Genomic DNA, 16,687 nt, shown 5'->3' with positions numbered 1-16,687 from the left:
TCGCTTAATTCATGTGGTGTCTGTCCCCACGTTTGCAATACACGCCTCCAATCTATAGGTATAGAATACTACAATACTCGGCGATCCAAGAGAAAGATAAGTACCAAAACGAAAGGCCAGACGATATTTGCAGATGAATAAAGTCTAGAATATCAACTAGCAAGGCCATATCTCCGCTAGAGTATGTGCCATTTGAAACCACCATATAACGCCATATCATCAATGTCTAGAACCTTGGACAGGACATGTTACCGCCCATTGCGACTCCGTCTCATATTATCCTTGCACTCGTTACAATACCATTTCACTAATAGAGACTGTTAGTAACCTGGATGATTCCAACAAAAAGGAAAAGCAGACACTTACCATTCTTCCCAGGCGGTTTCGTCAAGCCCACACACGACAGATGGAACCATTCACGCGGACAGGCGTCATTATCACAAGCCACCATCTCGCCGAAACTGATTTCATTACAGTAACAGTAGCGCGGCTCGCCCTCCTCGTCTTCGTCGTCACCCTCGTGAAGCGACTCGTCGTCGGAGGGTATTATAGGCTGTGGGATGGGCTTCTTCTGGGTTCGTTTGGTAGAGGCCGAATCTCGACTTCGCGTGGGTCGTGCATGTTGTTGGCTGGGCTCTGTGAATGCGGGGAGAATAGGGGTCGAGGTCTTGGAATTGCGTCCCTTGGTCGTTTCGACCTCGACAGAACCGGCTTTCCTATCCAGATCCTCGCGCTTGGATCCCGTTGGAATGGATGTTCTACCGTTTACATCGCCTTCATGGTCACGGTGTGTTTCTGCATGAATGAGTTCGTTTTTGATGGGTCCATCCCGGGGTGTAGACCTGGAATCGACAATTTTGTCTGCGGAGGGGATATGGTTAATTGATAGTTCCGGAAAGGGTGGTTGAAACGGCATACTGTTGTTGGCGAGGTTCGAAGCCGATGATGATGGCCGGGCGCGCGAATTTCCTGTAGGTCCAGAATTCTGCTGGGCTCGTGAAGATTGTGGTCTTGCTGTGTTGGGTCCTGGACTGGCCGCACCCCGCGGTCCACTGAATGCTCCAATCAAAGGCGACGGGGCCAGAACGGGCGATGCCGCATTGGACGCGTTGGCCCTGAAATGAAGTTAGTTGGATGCAGTAGTGAGGGCAGTGAAATGAGACATACTTTTTGCGTGCAGTAGCAGCCTGATTCGGAGCGCGGGAGCGCTTCTTCTCTGCTGGGTCTTTATTCGCAGCTCTCTGGCTCACAGCGCCGCTGGCAGAGCGCTCCATTGGAACACTAGTCTCTACCGGTGGTGGTCGTTCCACCTTCCGACGCTTGGGTGCGGCGCCTGGGTCAGCCGCGTGATCTCCACCTCGGGATTTCGCATTATTCGTCTTGCGAGCGCCCGAGCTACGCGTATCTTCATAGTCCGCGTCGGCCTGCGCCCGACGTTGCTTCCGTGCCAGAACAGCGTCGCGCCGTGCCTCGCTGCGACTCGCGGCTTCAGCCTCTTGAAGCACGTGCGACAGATCCTGTCTTTGCGCCACGGCTTCCCGGCGCGGGCGTTCGTTAGTCGCTGCCTTCGCGGTACTTTTGTTCGAGTACGCCCAGTGTGTCAGGCTGCCCAAGCGAGCCTCCTCGCTGATCTCGCCTGCAATGTACGGGAACACTGTATCCAGTCGGATAACCTGACGATCTAATTCCTCGTTCGCGTTCGAAATGACGTGATTCTTCTCATCGGCGGTCATCATCAAGTCCGAGAGGCTTTGGCGTACACGATCGAAGAGAAGCCGGCGGCTTTTACTCTCAGGTGATTCCGCTGACTGAGATAGCTCCTAGCGCAAGAGAGACGCTATCAGTAAACCTCCAAAGTAGACAAGTAGACAAATAGCGGGGGAAAACTCACCTTGGGCAAAACATCCTCCCGGACTACACCCCCGACAATAGGCGCTGGGTGGGGAGGGTGAGGGACGGGCTGCGACTGGGAGGAGAACTGGAGTAATTGCAGCAAATTTTCCTCGAGAGCCCACGCCTTCGCATCAACTTCTTTGAGAAGAGAGTTGTGGCGACGGAACTCGCGCGGAAGCGCTGTAATAGCATCGGTGAAATGCGTGAGTGCAGGGTAGAAGCCGTGGGGAACAGGGGGCGTGGAAGGAATTTCAGCTGTCGAGCCTCGACCGAACGCGAAAGACGACCGTCCGATGGTTTTGGAGGTTCGGGACGGGTTTGTACGTGTCTGACGGGCGGACTGCCGAATTCCTTGGCCCTGGGGATTATTGACTGCTGATGAGACGGCAGACATGGTGAAAGGCATAGTCGGGACTGGGAGTTGCGCCGTTGGAGGAGGGTTGAGGTGAGCCTTCCCCAATCTGAGGAGGAAACAGTAGGTTTTGAAGAATCAATGGTGTTCAGCAATAATCTGAGACCATGTACAATAGTCAACGCCTCGTGTAGCAATAGGAGAGCATCGATGCACGAGAAGCTGCTGCTGGGAAGTTTGAGTGCGGAGAAGAGCAATCGAATCAGGTGAGATTGCTGCCTGCGGCACTGATAAGGCATCTATTGCTGAATCATCCAAGCACGAGGGTGATGTCATATCAGGAACAATGTTGATGTAGTCAGTCGACAGTTAACTAACTGTTGTAGTTAACTATTGAGCTATGGGTATTTAGAAAATTTATACACAGAAAGACAAACATACGTCTTCAAAACTCAACGATTTGTGTATTTTACATATAGCATGAATTCTAGGTATAGACCGGGACTTTACATTAGGACAACCAAAAAGACTGCCCTAGCATAGCCTATGACTGTGAACCTAGGACACATCGATAACACACAAAAGAAATCAGTACAATAAAGGAGGTAGTACAACACGGAATTACACGCTAGGTTCTAGGAAGACCAATGAATATATGACACCCAATTCAATGCAAGTGTCAGTGCAAGATCCCAAGTAGCTCATCAACAGAAGTCGAATCAAATCGCTAAGGCGTTTACTCGCCCTTCAGGTGATCCTGGTGAATAGAGAAAGCATCCTCCAGGAGCTCCTGCTCCTCCTTGAGGTGGACGGCCTTCAGACCAGTAGCGACGGAGGCGCTGCCAGCGCGACCAGCGTACAGGACGTGGCGGCGGTGGTGGTGCTCGGTAGCGTTCAGCAAGCTCTCGATACGGGGCTGGGCGTAAGACCAGGCACCGGCGTTGAGGGGCTCCTCCTGGCACCAGACGATGTTCTTGGCGTTGGGGTAGCTGTCAAGGTTCTCCTTCAGCTGAGCCCAAGGGAAGGGGTGCAACTGCTCAATACGGGTGATGGCAGTGTTGCGGATACCGTTGGCATCGCGGTGCTTGCTCAAGGCAGCGTAGACCTGTCCGGAACACAGGATGACGCGCTCGATCTGCTCGGGAGCTTCGATGGCAGCAGTGGCGTGAGCCTCATCAGGGATGATCCACTGGAAGTGGGACTCGCCGTTCAGGGCCTCAATATCAGAGCGGGCAAGGGGGTGACGCAGCAGAGACTTGGAGAAGAACAGAACCAGAGGCTTGCGGAACTGGCGGTGGATCTGGCGACGGAGGATGTGGAACAGGTTGGCAGGGGTGGTCATGCAGGCAATCTGCATGTTGCAGTCCTGGTGCTGACGGTCCAGCTTGTCAGCCTCGGGGTAGACACGGGGCTCCTCGTTGCAAAGCTGGAGCCAACGCTCCATCCGTCCGGAAGAGTGCTCAGGACCCTGGCCGTCATAACCGTGAGGCAGAGACACAACCAGACCGGAACGCTGCAGCCACTTGGATTCACCGGAGGCGATGAACTGATCAATGATGCACTGAGCGTTGTTGGCAAAGTCACCGAACTGGGCCTCCCACATCACAAGGGCGTTGGGGGAGGTGAGGGAGTAACCATACTCGAAGCCGAGACTAGATTGGGTGTTAGGATCGTTGTTACGTTGGGGGGGTTCCGATTCAAAAAACTTACCAACCGAACTCACTCAGGGAGGAGTTAGAGATGACGAAGCTTCCCTGCTTGTCAGAGATGTGCTTCAGGGGAGTGTAAGTGCGCTCAGTCTGCTGGTCGTGCAGGACGGCGTGACGCTGAGAGAAGGTACCACGCTCAACATCCTGACCGGAAACACGGACGTGGTAACCCTCATCAACGAGCGAACCGAAAGCGAGAGCCTCAGCAGTAGCCCAATCGATGTTCTTGCCCTCATCGACGGCCTTCTTGCGTCCACCCAAAATACGCTTGAGGTTGCGGTGGAGCTCGAAGCCCTCGGGAACACCAGTACCGGCAATCTTGTCAGCAATGTGCTGCAGAGACTTGGCAGGAACGGCGGTAGGCAGGTGAGGCAGGACCTCATTAGCCAGCTCCTTGGGAGACTTGAAGTTGTTCCAGGCGGAAGTTAGCCACTCCTTTCCGGTAGGCTGGTAGTCCTTGCTGCGGTCGAAGCTGTCGCCGAGCATTCCCCAGACCCACTTCTTGTGCTCATCAATGTCCTCCTTGGTGAAGGTACCCTCGGCAATCAGCTTCTCGACGTACTTGTCGAGCTGAGCCTTCTGCTCGGCAATGCGTTTGTACATCAGGGGCTGGGTGAACGAAGGCTGATCAGTCTCGTTGTGACCCTGCTTACGGTAGCAGACCATGTCAATGACAACGTCACGCTTGAACTCGGCACGCCAGTCAGCAGCGACCTGGCAGACGTAGTTGACAGCCTCAGCATCGTCGGCGTTCACGTGGAAGACGGGAGCGTCGATGGACTTGGCAATGTCGGAACAGTAAGGGGTAGACCGGGAGTAACGGGGATCAGTGGTGAAACCAATCTGGTTGTTCACGACAAGGTGGATGGTACCACCGGTGGAGTAGGCCGGAAGGGAGTGGAATCCCATGGTCTCGTAGACAACACCCTGGCCAGCAAAGGCAGCGTCACCGTGCAGGAGAACACCCATGGCGGTGTCGTAGTTGGTCTCGTCGTTGTTGAAGTGCTGGATAGCACGGGTCTTTCCAAGAACAACGGGGTCCTCAGCCTCGAGGTGAGAGGGGTTGGCAACCAGAGACAGCTGCACCCGCTTACCGGAAGGAGTAGGACGCTCGAAGTTCATACCCAAGTGGTACTTGACATCACCGGAACCCTCATCAGAAGGCTCGGTAGAACCGGCAAACTCGCTGAAGATGGACTCATTGGGCTTGCGGACAACGTTGGACAGAACGTTAAGACGACCACGGTGAGGCATACCAATGACGATGTCCTTGATGCCGTAGTCGACGCTACGATCGATCAGGGCCTTCATACCGGGGACAAGAGTCTCGCAACCCTCCAGACCGAAACGCTTGTCGTTGGGGAACTTGGTAGCAAGGAAGGACTCGAAGCTGGAAGACCAGATCAGACGGTCAAGGATGCGGCGCTTGTCGTCAACTGAGTAGTTATAAGGTTGGGGGATCTCGAAGCGGTCACGGATCCACTCGCAGGGCTTGCGATCGGGAATGTGAATGTACTCAACACCGTAAGAGCCACAGTAGATCTTCTCGCAGGCGGCGATGATCTCGCGCAGAGTCATCTTCGTGCGGGTCTCGGTGATGAAACGGGGCAAGATACCGGGTCCAAGGGCAAATTCTTGGCTCAAGTCACCCTCGGTGAAACCGTAGTGGTCCAACTCAAGCTCCTTGGGCTTGTCGTAGCCAAAGGCCTCAGCCTCTCCGCGAATACCGAGAGGGTCGATCTTGGCCTTGTGGTGACCACGGGCCTGGTAGGCGCGGCAGAGCAACTGAACCTTCAAGTGGTTCGTTACGTCAGCGCCAGCAGCGAGTCCCTGGCCGGGCATGTCCTGGGGGACACCGCCGGTAGGGGTGGGGACGAGGGTAGGAGGAGGAGTGAAGGCCTGGGAGATAGGCATTTTGCCCTCCTCCATGTTCTTGAAGTAAGTCTGCCATGAGATGTGAACACTCGAAGCATCGTTCTTCCATGCCATGTACATCTCATCAATGTAGTTGGCAGTGCTACCGGTAAGGAAAGAATCGTTGGGGTCCTGTTCACGTAAGGGCGAGATCGCGCCGTCGCATTAGTCGAATGCCCGTTTGTTTATTTAAGATTATCGGAAACCCGGATCGGATCGCTACCGATCACAAATATTGGTGTTGCTTACCACTCCTTGACTTGGGCCCTCCGCGGGGGCCGCGTAGGACCGGGCACCGTTGAAAGCACGGTCGACAACAGCAAGAGGCCGACGGGCGGTCATGCTGAAGCCGGAGCTTTTTGAAGAGCTGCGAGCGCTAGTGGCGAGGTGGAATGAGCGCCGACATGATGAAGAGGTCGCACCACGCAGCATACCGCTGTTGGTGGCCTTGAGAGCAGTGTTTCTAAACATTGCGGGATTTTTCTTGGATCAAGGTCCAATAAAGTTTTCGATTTAGAGGAAAGGGGAATTGAAAGACGGTTGTTCAGGATTCTGGTGAAATCAGACGTTATAGAGTCAGACTCACTATAAGCTATAATGTCAGCCTGAATATTGCCAAGTTGTCATGCAGGGCGCGCGAGCAAACCGGAATACGGAGGAAAAGCAGAGAGGCGTAAGTACACGTACGAGTTAAATCACAGATCAGGTGTCGACTAGTATTGCCGTAGCACCTGTATAGAATCGGGACTCATCAGAGAGCTCAAACGCTCTAGATAAGAAAACAAGGTGTGTTGGGGTTAAGAGGAAAGATGAAGCAAAAGGAAGAGCGCAAAAGGAAGAGAGCTGCCGAGAATGACGGGTCTCACGGAAGGTGAGGCTGGTGCGCTGACTCAGCCCGACTCACAGCCGATGCCCGGGGGAACAGGCGCCACCTTCGTAGTGGAGGACCTCGGGAGGTGCCCGAATGAGCCTGTTTCCTCGCTGTCCGGCTAAAGCAATTCGGGCTCTCTTACGGGAGTTTTCGGCCCAATGGCACCAAAATGGATTACTATTAATCATAGATCTCCCGCCAAGACCGGTTTGTTTTACTTATAAGATCTGGTTTGATCTAATTATATTGGTCTGTATTAATATTAACATCTAAACTATAGAACATTGGATAAATTCATGAAATCGTGACAATGCGAAATCACCGCACAAGGAAAAAAAAAGGGCATATTCAATATGCCAGATAAATAATAAACCATTATACCCAAACGCGGGAAACCAGGCACAATATTACAAGACATTAAGTCGCTGAGGTCCACTGGTGGGAATTTCCTCAGAATCTGGCCTCCCCGACAAGGGCGAAGCAGTACGTGGGTGGTTGTCATCTTGCAAATAACCGACAGCATTTGAGGCCGCCTCATCGGGACTGAAAGGCCTCGCCTCAGAAACCGTTGGACTTGCTTCGGCACCATTCAAACTTGCACGGTGAGAGGGCGAGAGCGTATGTGGTGGCGGACTACCTGTACTGCTGCGTAGGCTACCGTTGCTCCCACCCCACGCTCCTCGGCGTAGCTTCATGAGTGCACTCAGTGACATCTCATCGTCGAGATTCCCCATGTCAACCAGCTGTGCCAGCCCAGGGCTCGCTAGAGCTGAATTTGGATGTGTACCGCCGTGGGCCTTCACTGAGATCATAGAGTTACGTGTGCTCCATTCACTTCGTTCGGTGATAGGGGTCAAGCTGGGCTCCTGGAATTTGCCGCGACTGCTGTGGTTCCGTGTGATGCCTTCGACCCGTCGCGGACCAAAGTACCCACCGTTGGTTAGCTCAGAGGCGCCGTTACCATCTGCTTGTGCGTAGAAGCCGAACTCTTGGCCGTAGAAGCCATCGTCATCGTTCTCAAGAGCTTCGGCGTTAGCAGCAGCAACGATTGCGTCATCCAAATACGAATCATCGTTGTCATCGTAGAAGTGATCGCCGGAGACCTGATCATCGAAGACGTCTTCGAAGGCCATGGCATGTGCAGCTTGGCTGATTCGGCTGTCATCAGAAACCAGACCTGGTTGCGAGACTATTGTCTGAGATGTTTGGGCTGCGCTGTCTTGCCCCTGAGATGCTTCGCTTGTGCTGAACTTGCGCTCAAATCGTGCACTATATGATGCTTCGTTGGCCGCGAACGCTAAAGCATTGTGCAAAATATCTAGATTTTGCTCTGTGAGTACACCACCACCATGGGCACGGACAGGGCCCATATTTGGTATTGGCTCGCCAAGGGGACCACGCTTGACCGATCCTGTGACCCGATAGTCACTAGCAACACTAGACATGTGCTGCAGACCCTGGATTCCTTTTTCTGCCACGGGGCTTTCTTTCCCTTCCGACGAGTCGTCCCCGCCCGGAGCAGCAGTGTCCGTTGGTAAAGGTACCGCAGGGGCACCGACTGGCTTCCGTTCGTACAAATGACTGTTTATATCATCGAATATAGATTCATCAAATCCACCATCTTGATTGTCGGCATCAAGATCTCCGAAATCGCCGTCATCAAAATAGAGATCATCGTCGTCGTCAAGGATTGGGACTGCTTGTTTCGCAATCGGAACCTGGGGAAGGGTGGATGGTGCGTCAGATTGGGCAACTAGGGACGGTTGTTCCCCTGGCATTTGCTGGTTGGGTTCATCGTCTAATTGTGTGGCCTCAAAGAGATGAGACGTAGAGTGAGAGGTGTTTGTGGGTTCTGGCGGTGCAGCAGTGACTGGGCTAGCAACCACGGGTGACAATCCCGGGATAGCCCAGCTCCTGGCCTCGTTGATGTTTCGCGCAAGTGAGAAATCATTGTATTCGTCATCATCGGCATCTGCATTGACGCCGGGAATCTTTTCTTCCAGACCATCCAGGTCGTCCATCATGTCATCATCAAAGTCCTCGTCGAAGTCATCAAAGTATCCATCCTCCATTCTGCGAGAAGCTTCCTTCGCCTTATGCTTCTCTTCTAACATTTTCTCTTGTGTGGATGATTCTACGCCGCTCATATCGAAGCTGAATCGAGAGGCATTGCTCTTGAGGTGTCTCGGTAAGGCCAAGGGATTGAAGGGTACATTAGGGATAGTATCTTGGTCTTGGGGGTGCTGAGGATGAGCATGGGAGATTGCTTTGGGTGGGCTTGGGGGAGGTTCCTCGGTCTCTGGCTCAAGTTGTTCCGAAGGACCTACACTTCTTTCTGGTAGATGAGAAGGCAAGTTCCGCGCAAAGACCGGCAATGAGCTGTCATGCCCAGGCAGTGATTGGCCTGTTAAAAGTGAAGACTGAAGATAACCCTTATCTTCGACCCGTAGAACATTCTGGTCCTCAAAATGTTCCTTGAAAACAGGCGAATGATCACTGTGCCGTTTTGCCTGATCATTCCAGTCGGCCCCACGCCGTTGACTAGGTATTTGTGGTAGTGAAGTATCCTGCGCATTCACAACTGTATCTTGTTGGGTAGCCGAAAGATTGCGACGAGGCCGGGGCGCCGAGAAGTCATGAACGATCTTTCCACGAATTCTGGGATCATAATCATCGGGCATAGCAGGAACGTTCCGGTTCTTGATTTTGACATCTTCTGCCCGGGAGCTAACCAACTGCGAGGAGCGCCTGCGCGCAAGAAGAGACATGGGATTCAAGAGATGGAACATCGCCTTGCCCGACTTGTGATGTGTCTGCTCTACGGACACATCACGATCTCCAGTGCGCCGGGAAGTTGTGCTACCATCCATCTTGAAATCCTTCTGTTGCATTGTTTGTTTATCCGCGGGCGAATCGTCGGGTGAGCTTCTGAACCGGAAATGACCAGAGCCCGTTGCCGCAGTTGGCGATCGTTTCTGCTTGCCAAACGAACGTCGAAAGGGCGAGCTTGATTTGGAATTCGACTCTCCGTCTCCTTGGTCAGACCGTAGAGCCGTCACAGACAGTTGAGAGCTATTCAACTGGGATGTAAACTGTTCTTCCCCGCAGTCACCGGGGCTGGAATGTGGACGGCTTTCTTTTTCGGCTGCCAGCGATGGGACAGCAAGAGTAATGGAGGAGGATAGCGGCGCGACCGATGAGGTGATGTTGAGCTTGGAAGTATCGATGTCCAGCGGCGAGTCGTTCGAGGGGCGGCCATCGGATAAGTTACCGTCAAGGGTAGTGGTGAGAGTCGGTGTATCCGGAATCTCTGGGATCTGGGGAGGGCTTCTAATCGGGCTTCCATTCGCCCCTTTGACAGGTGAGGGCGCGGGGATTGAAGCAGGCGACACGGACGAACGTCGATGGTCTCGGCGCCAGTACGAGAAGACAGCAGACGGCGGCATGGTTATTTGAGGCCCTCACGGCGCCAGATTGAGTCGCGAATATTAAGAAGGGGCGTAATAGTCCATTACAGTTATCAACTGCATATGTTGAACAAAGACGCTGTCATATACAGATAACTGGACCGTGGGGGGAATGCAAAACCCACCCGTCGTCAACTTCCAAGGTTCTTAAGCTCCGAACTTTTGAACTTTTGTAAGCGTACTAAACTCGATTTGATCAAAAAAATAGAGGTAATCCGCAGATAAATTTGCCAATCGATTTTGATGTCTATTTATATAAAATAGAAAAGATCAAAAATCAAAGTAACGCGCGGTTAAAAGTTGGGGTTACACCCATCTTGCCTGCTGTGGTGTCTGGGCCTAAATACAATATCGTGTCACATTCTTGCCCCTACTTCTTTGTCTTGACTCTTTTTTGCCCTCAGATGGGCCAAAATCCCCGGAAATGCATGCGCTAAGCTAATTCTTTCTATAAATCGTACAGTTATGTTGATATGCTACATAGATACCTTTCCAGAAAAATAAATCAGAGAAATGACACGCTCAAACCATATGCTATGCTAACAGACAAAACATAAAGCAAAAATTAATAGACGCTGTCAACGAATGCTTTGCCTCCAGCGATCGATCACGTCGGTTTTGACTGGGGCGGGGTGCTGGGCCATGTTCGAAGTATACCCATGGCCATTCATGCCCATCATCGCAGGGTTCATATGATACCCATACTGCTGTGTCATCGGGTACCCCATCTGTGGCGGGAATTGTTGCATGGACATGCGGTTCCCATACTGGGACATGGTGACAGGCCGCTGATTGAAAACATCATGCGACGACTGTCGATTAAGTTGGGGAGGACGACCCTGTGTAAGCGCGGCCATGCTCCGACGCATTCGCGGGTTCTTTGGGGGCGCAGGTTGGGCAGCAGCCTCTTTCTGAAGGCGACTGCGTCGTTGTGCGAGTGTCTCTTCCTCCTTGGGGACGGGCTCTTCTTGGGCTTCTGTGGGCGCAACTCCAGCCCGGGTGTCGATTTCGGCCATCAAGTCGCTGGCGAACTTGCTCTCCGAGCGGTTATGTCCCTTCAACCGTTGGAGTCGCTCGGCAAGTGTCTCTATCTCTGTCTCATCCTCACTCTGCGGGGTTGGCTCAGGAACATGCGCGGGGGGCCCTGGTGTATACACTGTAACAGGACGCTGCTCCGCCTGCGGAAGTGGTTCGCCTCGCAGCCTTGCACGGCGTGAGCTCAGAGGCTCATTTTCTTCTTGTTGCCGCTTCGCCAACAACCCTGAAGGTCGATCGTCATTTTCGGCATTGGGGTTTTCAGGGTACAACATAGCCAGGGGAACGTCATCGTCTTCGTCCCGCCCTTCCCAGGCTAAAGCGATAGGGCGTTGCCGGCGGTTATCACTTTGCTTTTGGGCTCGCTCGTCCATTTCTAACAAAGTGGTCTGCATCCCATGGAAAGGTACAGGCACCGTCCGCCGCCGGTGTTTCAACTCATGTTTCCGCAGCTCCAATTCGGCGATGAGAGTGTTCGGTTGGCCAACATAATCCAACGCCACTTCTTCCTCTTCCTCCTCCTCTTCGTATTCAGATTGCTCATCACTTTCGGTACCGGTGCCTTCCGACCCACGCTTATGACCGTGTTCATCATGATCTCTATCCGAGCCATTCCCGGCTTCTGATCCATGTCGCGAAGTGACCGGGTCCCCATGCTCGTCTATATAATTAGCGTTATAAGGTTGGCCAATCGTGGCTCGCGAAAGCCGGTTTTTCCTTTCCCCTGTGGGATCTTTTGTCAGAGTCTTGCGTTTTGATTTGTTGTAGACGGTCGCGCCGGCATGACCAGCATACGGATGATCAGTGAAAGCCGAAACAGGCGCATTCGCAGAGGCGTCCAAAATGCTCTCCAGCGTAGCAACCGCAGAGTCTTGCTTAACCGCAACCTGGAGTGATGTACTCGGCTGGTCAAAAAACACACTTGCACGGAGATGTGGTGGCACTGTTGATTTGCGTTTATCGTTCTGACCATCGCGTGGGTCGTTTTTGTCGGCATCAGGTAGCACAGCTGTTGACTTTCTATCGTCGGCGGCGATGGCGCCTGCAATCTGTGTACGGCGCTTATCCCGATCAATGTTCGCCTTGCGCGATAATTTCGGTGGCAGATTCAACATGCGTGGGACAGGGGCAGGATAAAACACCATATTCTCTCCTGCTTGCGGTCGTTTGTAATGTTCCGGCTTGCGGGCGAGCGGCGGCTGCTCCAAAGAAACCTGGCGACCCGGTTCCAAGGGTGCAAAATGAACGCCATCAAAGTCCGTGAACAGTGTCCGCGCTTGCTGGTAGGTATCGTTCGATGCGACGGAGGCCCGGCGCTCCAACTCTGCCTCGGCGGGAACAACCTGCGGAACATATTGGTCGTAATAGTAATCGCTCTTGGTATTGAAAAGGGGTTGTGGCGCTGGTAGATCAGGAAGCGCGGGAAATTCATCCACTTCATGCTCGTGTTCACCATGTGCAGGCTCCGAGAGCCGGGCCAGACGCGCCCCTGATACAGAGCGCTGACGCGCCGGAGACACATTCGATCCATGGGCGGAGGAAATTGTCGCTGCTGGGGAGAAGGCGCCATTCCGATGAATGATCGAATTAGACGCGGAACTAACTGAGCGTCGCTTTTGCTCTTGGTCAAGGCGACGGATCTCGCTCTCAATGTCTGCAGAACACGAACTCAGCTGCTCCGCGCTTTCTTCCAACCGCGTTACATTTCCTTTGTAGGCTCCTTGTATTGATTGCAAATCCGGGGTAGGGTGGCTGAGAGGTACGGGAACCTCGCTGCATGCGCTGTGGATGGGGGTCTCGGGAGAAGAATTTCGCGCGACAGACGTATTGAGTGGTGGGATGTGGAGGCTATTGGATCGCTCTTCGGGGGAGGGATCGGCGTCATAATCATCGTCCTCCACCACATCGTAGCTAGTAGAAGTCATGGAGCGGATCATCGAACCTAACTGGCCGAAACTGGAGTTATCCGCGGTTTTGGCGGTTTCTAGATGGCTTCCTCCCCCTATGTGATCAGTGTCAAGCGGTAGTTGCTCAAATGCATGTCCGTGAGCGGGCGAAGGGCTGCGTGATGCAGAAGCGGAAGAAACAGAAGCCACTTCGTGGTCGACTTGAGCGACGGCGTTGTACGCCATAATATGGGTCTTAGTCACCGACTATCCATTCAGACTAGTTCAAATCGATAGAGTGGGTTTCCGGGATCAAAGGGACTCGAGATAACAAGGATACCAGACAAAGAAATGAAGTCAGGCTGGATGGGAAAGAAATAAAAACCAGGGAAGTTGGGGGGGAGGATAATAGCGGCTAATTTTGGAAGTTTGCCGTCGTACAGCAATTTGGCCCTAGAATACCCAATACCAAATGATAATCGCCAATGCTAATTATATCGATGTAATTTCCTCCCAAATCTCTCCAAAACAAGGAATTTAAGCCACTAAACCATTTCGGGAGTCTTTTCGTACATGTCTTAGACCAGTCAACACGTTCTGCACGCCCCCCAGGCTGATTTTGGCTCTCCACTCCGTTCTAGAGGTCTTGGCATGTTTTTCCATATCTATAGTATAAGGAAGTACAACCCCTTAACTAACTATAGAATATACTAACTAACAGCACTCCCATATTTGTTCTCTCGTTGCCTTCCTGCAGGTTTCCTGGTAACATGCAGTACATGCATAAAAAGGCAACCCAAAATAGGAAACCCCGAGGTCTTTGCGTCTGAGCTGAAATACTTGACAACCCCGGACCAATCAGGCCATCAACAGATATCGCGGTCTCAACTGTTTTTTTTTTTTTTTTTTTTTTTTTTTTTTTTTTGCATTGCCCGGGCTTTACCCCAGGGTCTCGTTGGGATCTGACTAATAGAAACACATTGAGCCATTGATTGCGTGCCCCAGGTGCTCGAGACTCGAGATGGTCGCGTGACCTGACCTATGTAGGTAGCCGACAGCAAACACAACGACCTTGCATAACCCTCATCTCACACTTCTCTCCCTCTCTTCGTCCAAAGGGACAGAGCAGCAATCCACTGCAGTACTGCCGTCGGCCCAGTCTTGAAATGATTAAGCCTGATGAACATATTTTGGGACCCCATATTTCAAATAATCGCCGGCACAGAGTTCCTATTCTTTTCCTATAGATCATGACTGAAAACCTCGTTACCCGAGAACCCAAAAAGAGGAGGTCAGAGCTACTCTACCTGATTTCAATGACATTCTTCTAGTTCCACCTGAAGAGATCGTGAATTTTGATGACCATTGCAGTTTCGTAGATCTGGCCCTGGGGGCGTTTTTGACGAAAGTTCCTGCAGCATGGAAGGCCAGGGGCCGGCAGTAGCATTTTGGAAGGAATGGCTAGCTTGGGTGGTCGAGATCTGGGTAGGCTGTAGAGTGATGTCCGGGTGCTTTGCCCATCGGTCAGCTACGGGCACAAGTAGGTATATGTATTCCCCGTCTAGCTACCTAGGCAATTTGAGCTAAGAGTCGGAAGCTTTCTACGGCGGTCTAGTTGGGATTAAGGCGGTCACCGTTCCTCGGGAAAAATAAGGTTATTTTGACTTGCCGCCGCTGGCATCAGGTTAACATAGTATATCCAGCAAATGACAACTAAGCATTTTCTCCATTGAGACAATTCCTATGATTTCCTTTGTTGCTCAATGTTAATTTTCACGACTTTACACTCTCCAAAAACGGAAATATTCCGGCTTACGTGCTAATCTGCTCAAAATCGACGCAAGGCTGTAGCTAGGTCATTCCAACACTTGGCCCTGTACTTAAAGACCAAATCACCCGCTTGAACGCGAACCTTGATAGGGGATATTTCTTGTTCAACGATAGATAGGAGATCTCATACATTATTCCTGGAAGCAGCGAAACCACAAACGATATGCCCGGTATGACCCTCACTTCCACAATATATTCCGCATATTAACACATTAAATGTCCAGAACCCCAAGGCAAACCTCTCTCTCTCCGCGCGGGCGTAGTGTTATTCCCAGGCTTCCAAGCCCTGGATGTATTCGGCCCAGTGGACTGCATCAACATCCTCTCATGGAGCCACAGCGTGACGTTGGCACTTATATCCTCAACTTTAGAGCCAGTAACAACGAAGCCACCGACATCCGCCAACGCCATAGGTCAAAATGTGGTGCCAACCCATACCTTCGCAACAGCACCGCCTCTGGATCTGCTTTTTGTTCCTGGCGGCTTGGGCACGCGCGGCTCGAATCCAGTAATCGAAGAAGTCATCTCATACATCCGAAACACATATCCCCAGCTGGGCTATCTCATCACAGTGTGTACTGGTGCGGGGCTTGCAGCGCGAGCTGGGGTTCTGGACGGGAAACGAGCCACGACGAATAAGATGGCCTGGACTGAGACTACGGGTCTCGGGGTGAATGTCGACTGGGTTCCTCGTGCGAGATGGGTCGTTGATGGTAATGTTTGGTCTTCTTCTGGGGTTAGTGCGGGCATTGATGTTACGCTTGCGTGGATTGGAGAGGTCTATGGGAGTGAGGTGGCGAGGGATATCTCGGATAGCATGGAATATACTCGACATGAGGACCCTAGTCACGATCCGTTTGCTAGCCTGCATGGGCTTTGAGTTGGTAGCCATGATAGTGCCTGTTTGTACATTCTATATTTATATCTGGAAGGTCTTCACGCTGCTCGGAAATTTGATACGAAAGGAAATCTAGACCATTGCGACATACTATATATATAACGCTCACTTTGCTCAATGCCCCGAAGCGAGAAAGCTGCATGTAGGCCACCTGCATGCTCAACTCATCAGCTTATCTCTTTTTGCTATTATTCCTCTGATTGTGTTAGAAAAGCAGAATAATACAAAGCTACCTTGTATGGGAAGGAACCATCAAATCCGCATCCAATGAATTTGTATTATCCTTCAGTGGACGAGTCCAGGCTACATTATCCAATGCTACGGCCTCAACTTCAGGAGTGGCGTCTGTTAGAATGGAAAGAATGCCTGGAGATAGGTATACTGAAATGAGGCAAGGTCCAAGAAATTAAGCGTTCCAAATAGGTTAACTTTGATGATGCCGCCAAGTCACTATTACACCGAAACGCTGAGGCGTGCATGCGTGCATGTGTGCAGCGCCACGTAGAGTACATATGTGATATCCCATGCTTGAGGTTAGTGACTGAGCCTGAAATTCCGAACTCGGGTCCGACACGCAATATTGCATTAATTTCCTTGGCCTTATAGAGGCTTTGCTCGGTCCTTCTGAGATTGTTAGAAACAAAAAGTGGTTCGCTTGATAACAGGTTCAGTGGCAAAGTAACTATCAAGCACATCTGGTGATGAGTCTGACTCGGAAGTACCAGATTGCCCACTTGGGCAATTGAGCTATTTCCCCGACCTGCCAACCCAGAGTCTGTTTCACATAGCCATTCAAAAACAGAAACAAGACGGAGATCCCTAAAGCCCATCA

The 16,687-nt window shown here is 52.0% G+C and overlaps 5 protein-coding genes across 5 annotated transcripts; 1 reads left to right on the top strand and 4 right to left on the bottom strand.

Moving 5' to 3' along the window:
• Window positions 1-248: 248 nt before the first annotated feature.
• N7516_002431 (putative PHD finger domain protein (Ing1)) lies at window positions 249-2,287 on the bottom strand (the record flags this gene model as incomplete). Its single annotated transcript, XM_057215151.1, has 4 exons — window positions 249-307; window positions 367-1,115; window positions 1,168-1,820; window positions 1,892-2,287. 4 exons carry the CDS (start codon window positions 2,285-2,287, stop codon window positions 249-251), a joined length of 1,857 nt encoding a protein of 618 aa, XP_057077034.1.
• Window positions 2,288-2,981: 694 nt separating this feature from the next.
• Window positions 2,982-6,339, bottom strand: kgd1 (alpha-ketoglutarate dehydrogenase KGD1; the record flags this gene model as incomplete). Its single annotated transcript, XM_057215150.1, has 3 exons — window positions 2,982-3,897; window positions 3,956-6,000; window positions 6,118-6,339. The coding sequence occupies 3 exons, from the start codon at window positions 6,337-6,339 to the stop codon at window positions 2,982-2,984; spliced, it is 3,183 nt and encodes a 1,060-aa protein (XP_057077033.1).
• Window positions 6,340-7,146: 807 nt separating this feature from the next.
• On the bottom strand, window positions 7,147-10,185 carry N7516_002429 (uncharacterized protein; the record flags this gene model as incomplete). The annotated part of the gene is made up of 1 exon (XM_057215149.1): window positions 7,147-10,185. One exon carries the CDS (start codon window positions 10,183-10,185, stop codon window positions 7,147-7,149), a length of 3,039 nt encoding a protein of 1,012 aa, XP_057077032.1.
• Window positions 10,186-10,784: 599 nt separating this feature from the next.
• On the bottom strand, window positions 10,785-13,373 carry N7516_002428 (uncharacterized protein; the record flags this gene model as incomplete). The annotated part of the gene is made up of 1 exon (XM_057215148.1): window positions 10,785-13,373. The coding sequence occupies one exon, from the start codon at window positions 13,371-13,373 to the stop codon at window positions 10,785-10,787; it is 2,589 nt and encodes an 862-aa protein (XP_057077031.1).
• A 1,747-nt stretch (window positions 13,374-15,120) lies between these two features.
• Window positions 15,121-15,837, top strand: N7516_002427 (DJ-1/PfpI family protein; the record flags this gene model as incomplete). Its single annotated transcript, XM_057215147.1, has 2 exons — window positions 15,121-15,127; window positions 15,182-15,837. The coding sequence occupies 2 exons, from the start codon at window positions 15,121-15,123 to the stop codon at window positions 15,835-15,837; spliced, it is 663 nt and encodes a 220-aa protein (XP_057077030.1).
• Between the last annotated feature and the right edge of the window lie 850 nt (window positions 15,838-16,687).

The sequence above is a fragment of the Penicillium verrucosum genome (assembly GCF_028828655.1).
Source record: "Penicillium verrucosum strain IBT 35672 chromosome Unknown utg000001l_segment0_segment0, whole genome shotgun sequence".
Classification (NCBI taxonomy): Eukaryota; Fungi; Ascomycota; class Eurotiomycetes; order Eurotiales; family Aspergillaceae; genus Penicillium; species Penicillium verrucosum.
The sequence above is the reverse complement of the archived record's forward strand: the minus strand, read 5'-3'. Positions and strand labels throughout refer to the sequence as shown.